The sequence below is a fragment of the Protobothrops mucrosquamatus genome, unplaced genomic scaffold (assembly GCF_001527695.2).
Source record: "Protobothrops mucrosquamatus isolate PMUCROS unplaced genomic scaffold, P.Mucros_1.0 scaffold_185, whole genome shotgun sequence".
NCBI lineage: Eukaryota > Metazoa > Chordata > Lepidosauria > Squamata > Viperidae > Protobothrops > Protobothrops mucrosquamatus.
In genome coordinates this window covers 696,929-707,836 of record NW_015386261.1, presented here as the reverse complement: position 1 = coordinate 707,836, position 10,908 = coordinate 696,929, and the positions used below count along the sequence as shown (strand labels likewise).

The 10,908-nt window shown below is 36.1% G+C and overlaps 1 protein-coding gene across 1 annotated transcript in view; it reads left to right on the top strand.

The window, feature by feature from the left end:
• ROBO1 (roundabout guidance receptor 1) overlaps window positions 1-10,908 on the top strand; it is a 196,521-nt gene that overhangs the window by 120,614 nt on the left and 64,999 nt on the right. Inside the window, exons 4-5 of the mRNA XM_015824119.1 lie at window positions 7,961-8,081; window positions 9,969-10,107. Coding sequence (XP_015679605.1) covers window positions 7,961-8,081; window positions 9,969-10,107 — 260 coding nt within the window. The remainder of the gene's footprint in view (window positions 1-7,960; window positions 8,082-9,968; window positions 10,108-10,908) is intronic.

The window sequence follows — 10,908 nt, the reverse complement described above, 5'->3', positions numbered from 1 at the left end:
TCCTCCCTGCACTGTGAATGTTTACATGTTATGTTCAATTAAACCATGGCAACATGTAATGTTTGTGTATTATTATTTTCAACAGACTGTGTTTTTCTATTGTTGTGACTTAGATGACGTTCAGAGCACATTTTATGACCAATTCATGCAAAACTCCGCGTTATCCCAAGGGGTTCACATACTTTTTCTTGCAACTGTAGCTAACTTCACAGAGACACAATCAGTGTTTTTGGAATGCATGGGTGAAAGAGTACAACATTTCTTTAAAGTAGCCAAGTCCCAATAGCTGAAAAGAAATAAACTGATCAATTGTTAAAATTAAACAATTAAAATAAATTTGAAAGCTATGTATCATTAATTCTATACAGAATACAGATCTGTAATCTAAAGATAAGTAATAGATTTTACCAGATTATAGCCCTGATTTTTTAAAAAAGAAAAATCTTCATGAATATGTACAAATGTGTATAATCCTAGCTTTGTTGGTGTTATTCTTTTTCCAGTCTTGTAATTTTACATTTTGCTTATTTCACATTTTTCCTTAATACCTTTGCACTTCATAAATGCCTATATGGCTTCTGGTCATATTAAAAGTTTAATTGAAGCAAAGCACTTTTAAAATAATGTATATTTCAAGTATCTGGTTTCTTCTACTGAATAGTTAAATAATCTTTTTTTGGAACTGTGCCTCATACAGATAGTAAGCATATAAAAAGCAGCAAACTGACATACAATATGTTGGATACTATCCAAGTCTCCTTTTCAAGAGAAGCCAAAAAAGTAGATGCTTTCTGTCACAATTTATATGGTTTGCGGATTTGGTAAGCAAGCTGACATAGTTTCATTTGCAAGTGGAAGCAATTTTAAGAAGTTAATGGAAGACAGAAAGGCATAACAGAATGTCAACTTTTTTTTACACCAAAGTCTGTAAGAGAGAGTTAATATGGTATTTCAGAATGTTTCAGTTTGAAGAAATATGTTAAATGAAGTTTTATGCAATGATATTCTTTTAAATTAATTTTGCTTAGATTAAATTGTAAATGATTCATTATTTTCAGACACATAATTATCTTAATTATTATATTACCTTAATTATAGTAGTTGAAGTCCATATGAGAGACTTAAGTATATTAACCTATACCTTTTGGAACCTTTGGGATACAGTTGGATGAGTTAGGTATAAATAAAGTTTTAGAGCAGGTGTTCTGTCCCAGCCTACGTGAGTTCTTGTTATGCTCACAAGGAGAAACCCCTCTTCCAAGAAACAGGCAGGAACCGCAAGAAAAAAACAACCCCTTTTATTCTCACAGACCTGATTCAGTGTCCAAGGCAAACAAACACAGTCCACAGAAACTCAATCCTCAACATGAATGGTTATCTTCGGCAACCAGCACCTCCCACACCTTTCCTTTTACAATTCAGCCAAGGCCTTCTCCTTTGCCTTTGGAGCCGCCCCATTGCATTCCTCTGTCCTACTCACTTCTCTTGCCTGTGCATTCGTGCATCCAGGATTTGTCCCAGCTGTTCTTCATCACTGTCCAACTCAGGCTCCCAGCACAGCTGTGTCTCAGCCTGAGCTCGAGTAGAGGGGCCAGACTCCTTGTCCGACTGTAAGTCTTGGAGCTCCTCAGAGCCTTTCTCTGACTCTAATGTCATTCCAAGCCCCTCTTCCTCATCTGATTCCTCAGACTCAGCTGCTGGATCCACTGGCTGGTGAGGAATCACAACAGCAGGAGTCTTCTTCAGTATCTTCCTAAGCATAGGAAAGCCCTTCCCATCATTTTCAATGAGAATCACTGGTAGCCCCTCTGTTTCTCAGCTTTTGAAGATGTGTACAAATAGATATAAAAATCTTAGAGCACATCTGCATGCAGAGAGATGACCCTCATGATTGCCATAGGTTTCAGTTAGCTTTATTTGCACTGAGTACTTTTCTCATTTTGTCTGTTTGTTTAAATTGGGGAAAGTTTCTGCAAGCAAACATATTTCAGCTGGTTTCAATGGTCCTTTTTCTTATTTAACATATTCATTTTGGTTCACTTCTGTGTGCTTAGCTATATTTGATACTTCCACATGAACTAGACTTTTTCATCTAGCTATATCAAATTCCTCTGGCTTTCTTGCAAGCCCCAAGCATTGATCTATGACTGTGAATAATGCTTTACAAGACAGAAAGAGACTATTTTAATGTTGTGGTTATCAACGTTTTAGCCAAGTTGTTAACGATATACGATCACAAGTTAGTAAAGGCACTGATACCACGATTAGACAGTAAAGACCTGATCCAATCAAGATAATCAAAGTTTTCTTACTAGCAAAGATCAAAGAAGAACAGAGCTTGAAGACAGGGGATAGGGCCCATAAAATGGAACTGTAATGGAATATATACCCTGTACTGCATTCAATGAAGAAGGATTCCAATTAAGACTGAAACAAACTTATTTGACTATGATCATAAGACCCAGACTAAACAGGAGCAACAACCTTCCAACATTCTCCTCAGAGCACCTGCCTGTACAACTGAGAAATAATCTCCATTTTTTTTGTCCTCTAAATTTGTACATTAAGGTGATAAAATTCTGTAAGTTAAGCAGCTGCAACTTTTCTTTGAATTGAATTCCCATGAAAAAAATTATGAGCAGCAGTATTAGAAGCTAACTCTGAAACATAAAATCTAGTAATTGCCTCAACTTGTCTCCTTTCCATCTGATGATGATTCATAAGCTAGGACTGACAGATTCCATTTTAGACAAAGATTTGTTGCTTAGTATAAATCTGAATTGGTATTTTGTGAATCAACTCTTAAACTGATAAATGATTTGAAATATATTATTTTTTGATTTATATTTTATATATGTCATAAGATTTTGCAAGGATACTTTGTGTATACACTTTTTATTTAGAAGTGTATTGTCCCACCAACAATAAATAATTCTGTAATTCTGTAAAGCATAATATAATACTTACAATAGATCATGTCCATGTCATCTTTGCAATATATGTTTTGTATATCCTTTCATACAAAATGCATTTTTAACTGAATTAAGTGGAAAAAACTTTCTATGCAAACACTGAAAATACATTCTAAAAAAACCTCACCCTTAAAAATGATGTTAAACTTTATGTGCCTGCTTAATCTTATTGTATGAGAAAAGGCAACTCCTAACTGAATTATATATATATTCTGAAATCTATTATACAGTAACTTAGAGGTCTCCAATCTTTCCAGTCACGGCCTGGAGTGAAGGAGAGCAGTTTCCAAATTGGAATTGGTGCACGCATGTGCAAATGGGCCACATACACCCGCCTAACGCTAGCAACCCCATTCGCGCCTGCACGCTTGCACAAACAGACCACTGGCGCCAGCGCGAGTGGGGGGAGTGCATGCGTACATGTGCACACACTGGCCAGCCATTGCCACGGCCCGCTGGCCAAGAGGCCGTGGCCCGGTAGTGGGCCACAGACAATAGGTTGGTGACCCCTGCAGTAACTAATGAAGAACTGAGTATTCTAAGTAACCTAAGAAGAATGACCAGTGTAAGGCTGATGCATATATAATAATAATAATAATAATAATAATAATAATAATAATAATAATAATAATAATAATAATAATAATAAAAGTTAGAAGGGATCTTGGAGGTCATCAAGTCCAACCCCCTGCTCAGGCAGGTAACCCTATACCGTTTTGGACACATGGCTGTCCAGTTTCTTCTTAAAAATTTCCAGTGTTGGAGCATTCACCGCTTCTGGAGGCAGGTTGTTCCACTGGTTAATTGTTCTAACTGTCAGGAAGTTTCTCCTTAGTTCTAGGTTGCTTCTCTCTTTGGTTAGTTTCCACCCGTTGCTTCTTGTCCTGCCTTCAGGCACTTTGGAAAATAGCTTGACTCCCTCTTCTTTGTGGCAGCCCCTGAGATATTGGAACACTGCTATCATGTCACCCTTAGTCCTTCTTTTCATTAAACTAGACATACCCAATTCCAGCAACCATTCCTTATATGTTTTAGCCTAATCATCTTTGTTGCTCTTCTCTGTACTCTTTCTAGAGTCTCAACATCTTTTTTACATTGTGGTGACCAAAACTGGATGCAGTATTCCAAGTGTGGCCTTACCAAGGCATTGTAAAGGGGTATTAATACTTCACGTGATCTTGATTCTATCCCTCTGTTAATGCAACCTAGAACTGTGTTGGCTTTTTTGGCAGCTGCAGCACACTACTGGCTCATATTTAAATGATTGTCCACTAGGACTCCGAGATCCCTCTGTTACTACTATTGAGCAAGGTACCCCCTATACTATACCTGTACATTTGGTTTTTCTTGCCTAAATGTAGAACCTTACTTTTTTCACCATTGAATTTCATTTTGTTAGATAGCACCCAGTGTTCAAGTCTGTCCAGATCCTCCTGTATCCTAAGCCTGTCTTCTGGAGTGTTGGCTATTCCTACCACCTTGGTGTTGTCTGCAAATTTGATGAGTTCCCCATCTATCCCCTCGTCCAGATCATTGATGAAGATGTTGAAGAGCACTGGGCCCAGAATAGAGCCTGGGGCACCCCACTATTACTTTTTATATTTTTCATGCAATAATCAATGCATACTTGAATAAATGAAAGAAAGTACTAGTGTGCTATTTCCTCAAGAAACCATTTTTCATTCTTAATTGCCTTTAAAATGCCTGTTCAACATAGCAATAATATGTAACAATAAGGAATTACAAGTGGATTATATCCATAACATATGCACCAAAGTTGCTTTATTACTTCTCCAGAACTGAAACAATGAGAGCCAACATTATCTAAATATTTTTGAGTAGTCCAATAGACTATTTACTTCTTCCATTAAAATGTAAATATTATTTTAATAAGTTCCTTAAAAATCATATGGATCCAGTGTAGACATTATGTGTATTCTCTGTCTTTCTGTCTCTCTCTCCCCTCTCCCTCCCCTCCCTCTCCTTCCCACTCACCCTCTCCCCTCACTCACCATTATTCATTTTCACAGAATAATTCTTCTCTAGAAACTTGACTATTTTATATACCTGTTAATGTCCTCTTTCATCCAGTGACATATTTAGTAATCTTATTGATTAATCAGATCTTTGGTTGCTCGCTGAGCGTGGTTGTCTTCTTGAAGACATTTCATTACCAAACTAGTGACATCATCAGTGCACATTGATTCTTATTGATTAATTTTAATCTTTTTCTAATAAGGGTTAAGCCATAATTAAATTTTGGCAAATGGGGAATAACATAATTATATTTTATTTATTTATTTTAAAATACACATTAGGACATTATTTATTTATTAAATTAGTTGCTGTGTATCTCAACATGGGGCTACTCTAGGTGGCTTACAACAGTTAAAAGGAGAAATGAAGTGTAAACAAACAGAAGTAAAATAATAGAGGAATAAAATAAACAATGAAAAAGAAAATGAGAATATACTAATCTTGTAACAAAAGATGGAAAGGTGGAGAGCAGAGAGCGATGGAGGAGGTGGAGCCTGCCATCAGTCCAGCAACCATTTCCAGTGTGGAACTCTCCCATTGGGTCCCCAGGCCAATCAGCAGAGCAAGGTTTTCAGGCTCCTACAGAAGGATAGGAGGGTGGTGACAGATATTACCTAGAGCAGTGGTGGCAAACCTATGGCCCAGGTGCCAGAGGCAGCACTCAGAGCCCTCTCTGTGGGCACGCGCGATGTTGCCCCAATCCTAGACCTTCAGCTGGGTTTTATAAAACCTTTTCGCTTTAGGCCTCTGCCGTCAGGTGCAAAAAAAAAAAAGGTTCAATCAATCAGTCAATTTCAACTTCTTGCGGGGAAAAAAAGATCTTGCAAAGTTGGAATTGATTGACTGAACTTTTTAGTCCCACCCAGTCTACCGTTACCACTGCAGCCACACCCACCCAATGGGCCACACCCACCCAATGGCCACACCCACCCGGCACCCGACGATGCATAAGTGAGTTTTGGGTTGCAATTTGGGTACTCGGTCTCTAAAAGGTTCGCCATCACTGACCTAGAGGGTAGAATGTTCCAAAGGATGGGAGCTGCAGCAAACAATACCTAGAGATCTTCCGATCTCTTTCTCTTACACTAATGTCATTGGTCTTGGCTTCATCATCAGGATTATAGAAGAAAAGTTTCCCAAATTATAAGTCAAAAGCAGGAGTTTTCAGGCAATATCAGTGCCTATCAGAAAACAAGTAGTGCATTCCATGCTAGGAACCTCATACTAAGAGCCAACAATAAACCATGAAGCTGGTTGTGGAATAGTTTGGGGATACTTTACTGTCTTGGGATCTGGCAACCGGTTATCACTGAAGGATCTGAGAACTCTTCAGAAAGTTAATCCAGAAGAAAATCAGGCCAAGCTTAAATACAACTGAGTCATACAGCAAGACAGTAGTGTTAACTATACTAATGAATGGAGATTTATTTTAAAAGAATAGATATAAAGAAATAAAATTAGTTTTGAAATGGCCAGATTAAAATCTGGAACTAAATCTCATAGAAATATTATGGGCTGGATCCTAAGTAAACATTTCATGGTAGAAAACCTTCAAATCTTATTGCATTGAAGCAATAGGAATGGGCCAAATATATACCCTATGAGATAATGTTCTATAATTGTAGGAGACATTTGATTATAGTTACTATAGCTTAATATTGTAATTTACTATAGTGTAGAATTAAAACAGCAATTTCTTTTTCATATAGGCAAATCACAAGTGAAATTGCTTTGTTTATTAGATAAACAAATAATCATCCTTTGAAGTCAATGTCACTCAGTCTCTTTATGTATTGGTAGCACCCATGTGAAGTCCTGATTATATTAGCAAAGTCAGGCAAAAATTCAGAAATATGGAAGCAAGTAAATAAGTTTTTAAACAAAATTGTACAAATAGGATAGGAAAATATTTTTCTTCAACATTTGCTATTAGAAAGCAAACCACTTTTGAACATAAACACATTTAATGATTATGATTCATATTTTTTTCATAACAGGTCTAGAGAAGTATATATGATTTGTTAATATCCATTGATATATTTATATTACTTTTATTTTGGTTTGCTCTGCTTAAATATTCCCATCAAGTTAAGTATTGTAAAATTTGTCATTTTGTTATAACTTGTATATAATTGACAAATTTGTACTCATATCTTGATCTGTCAGTGGTACTGTTAGTATATTTATCAATAACTGGAAATTATTACTATTGGGAATATATTTTCTGATGTTGTAAGACTGATTTAGTTTTGCTCATTATAGAAGAAGATAAACTGGCTTCATAGAATGCTCATAGAATAACCACAGACATTCTGATAAATTTATCCCATAGTATTCCATAATATTTCTAGACTACATTGACTATTTAGAGAAACGTTTTTCCTATATAGACTTTTGAAGCTGATAGTCATGTGGTTAGTAGCACTTAACCAACCTTAGTTTAACAGAAAAGCTAAACCAATTCAGAGTAGATTACTTTTTGTTTGGAATTTTGCCATAAAAATCCCAAAATAGAAAACAAATAAGACCATTCTGAAAGAACATGACGGCAGTCTGGCTCCATAACATGCCATGGAGTTATACAGAAGTATCACTTTTAGTGAAACATAAACATAGGACATATTTATCTATAATCCCTAAATTGAAAACATCTTATTATTTGTCATATTATATAAGAAACAAAATGTGTAGTTATTTGAATTTCACAGTTTGTTCATCAAACTCTATTGTCACACATTTGAAAAAAAAAACCTCCCATGTATGTACATTTATTTTTAAATCATTATTTTTAAAAATTGTATTGACCGTTCAAATAAACTTTCAGTGCTTTTTTTAAAAACAATACATTTTCTTTTATGGTTTGGTTTATATTTGTAATTATGTTGTATGCAAATATTTTGTTTGTTCGTATTTTATGAAGGTATTATTAATACTTATCATTTTTATTTTAGATCAGAGGAGGGAAGCTGATGATCACCTATACCAGAAAAAATGATGCAGGGAAATATGTCTGTGTTGGAACAAATATGGTTGGAGAAAGAGAAAGTGAAGTAGCAGAACTAACTGTTCTTGGTAAAGATAAATTTTTGTTTAAAAATTATAGCTAATTCCACAATTAAACTATAGTACCCAGAGCATGGCCTTTCTACCAGATATGGAGAGAGAAGGAGAAATCAGTCCTGGAAGAAACTAGTCCTACTGCATAGGGCAGTGATGGCGAACCTTTTAGAGACTGAGTGCCCAAACTGCAACCCAAAACCCACTTATGCATCGTCGAGTGCCAGGTGGGTGTGGCCCATTGCCTGGTGTGGCCCATTCGGTGGGCGTGGCCAATTGGGTGTGCATGGCTGCAGTGGTAATGGCAGACTGGGTGGGACTAAAAAGTTCAATCAGTCAATTCCAACTTTGCAAGAACTTTTGTTTTCCCGCGAGAAGTTGAAATGGACTGATTGAACCTTTTTTTTTTTTTTGCATATGGTGGCGGAGGCCTAAAGTGAAAAGTTTTTATAAAACCCAGCTGAAGGCCTAGGACTGAGGTGACGACGCGCGTGCCCACAGAAAGGGCTCTGAGTGCCGCCTCTGGCACCCGTGCCATAGGTTCGCCACCACTGGCATAGGGCTTTAAAGGTGAACTGCACCAGTGGTCTACTGGAAGCCAGTATATGGACACACTGCAGTGTACTCAAAATTGCATGTGCCATTGTATTCTGAACCAGCTGAAGCTTTTGAATATGCCTCAGCAGCAATCCCCTACACAACATGTTGCAATATTGCAATTGGATTCCTAAGTATCCTGCCCTGAACTTTCAGGGGGGGAAATCATGTACCCTTTCCTCAATAATAAATGTTATATTTTATCCTGATTAATATTATATCAATTACAAAAGGTAAGGAATGACTAAAGCATGTTGAGCATGCAATTTCTTCAAAGAGAAACTATAACAAATATAGCTATAGATAAGGCTATAAATAATCTAGCTTTAAAACTACAAAATGCAGATGATTATGAGAATATAAATTCTAGTATTTCAACTAGAAACTGTATCTGAGAGGGTGAGCTTGAAAATGACAATGCTGATTATCCTAGACCGTATATATTGTTTTCCAGGATTTCAGTTCTTACCTAGAGCAAACTGGACATTATAAATTCAAGGATTTAAGAATCATATATTAGGGATGTGCAGTACCTTGGAACAGGAGAAGTACATCTATTACATCTGTTAGTACTTCCTTAAAAGAGTTGTCTTTCCCTGAGTTTGCATGATGTCCACATACAATATAGTTAAAGAAGTACCAACAGGATATGACATAGTTTCTTATGCAGTTAGTTGGCTACTGTAAGAACAGAATGCTATACTGGGCAGACCAGGGATCCAATCCATTATGGCACTCCTTATCTTATTAGGCATTTCATCATGGGCATACACATGCAAGCAGCATCTCCTTCTAACACATGTTTTCCTAGAAACGTTTTCCACAATATCTGAAGCATTGAACATCTCATGATGTCTTCATTTCAGAATTGAGTTTCAATGTACTGGCTAAGAGACTGTGTCTTTGTTTTATCTTCTAGTTTTCTTTCTCCAAAGTGAGTCTTTGTCTTTTTCACAAAGGAATTTAGTTTTTATTTTGTTTTGCTTTTCTTATAACATGAAAAATTAATAAGCAGGAGATAGATTGTAAATTCAGGGGTCTGCAATCACCCAGAAAAACCTTCAAGGTTTTGGAGACATTTAAATGACATAATTATAAATCCTAATTACTTCATTCGGCATTAATTTGTTCAGATCACTTTTCTGATACTGTGCCATGTTTTTCATTAAATTGTCTAGGTTCTAGCATGTTTCAGGTTCTTGATGTTTCAGGTTCTTGAATGACTGAAATATTCAAACTACTCTTGGGACTTGCAAGTATCATGTTCTTCCATGCTAATATCTAGTTATCATTTGCTTTCTTTAGAAAGACCATCATTTGTAAAGAGACCAAGTAATTTAGCAGTAACAGTAGATGACAGTGCAGAGTTTAATTGTGAAGCACGTGGAGATCCAGTGCCAACACTAAGATGGCGAAAGGATGACGGAGAACTACCCAAATCAAGGTACAGGTCTCTTCATTAATATTTTGAAAGGAATTGTGATTTATGCTGTGTTCTTGAATTTTAGAGGTGGTTGAAATATAAACCTGATGCATTGAAAACATTATCAAAGATATTGTGACATTGTAAGTGTCTTAGACAATTTGCTTTCAAACTGATTTATTCAGTTTTAAGCTTATTAAAGGATTACAATAACAGCAACTCTTAGTCATAATACTTGTTTTCAATATTCAACTGCAGAAACTAATTTGCTGGGTTATTTACATTAGACACACAGTCTACCATTGAGGAAATAGTGCTGGATTAGATAGGCTTTTATTCTGAGCTGTAACTCATCTTAATATTATTAATTACTATCATTGGAAACTGGAATGTTAGCTCAGTGTTCTTTGGATGGTGACATTTATACTTTTTACTGAAAGTAATGGATACGCGTGCATAAAATTGGATGCTGCTATAGGAAATAGAGACGTATTTCCAGAAAAGAGCAACTAATTCCTATTTTGTTCTTGTAGTCTTCTCACCTGTTAATGTTATATCCACTTAGTTGATAGAACATATAACAAATATGTCTATGTATTAGTCTTAAGAAATACAGGTTTGATTTTGATTTTTTGATTTTATTAAATTTATACCCCGCCCTTCTCCCGGAGGACTCAGGGCGGCTTACAGCCAGTTTAAAACAATGGTACAGTACAATACAAAATTTAAAAAAGATTAAAAATAACTATTCAAATTTGGCCGCTTCTACTAAAAATTTAATTTAAAACCCCTTTAAAATACCCCTAGGCCAGTCCTGCCTGC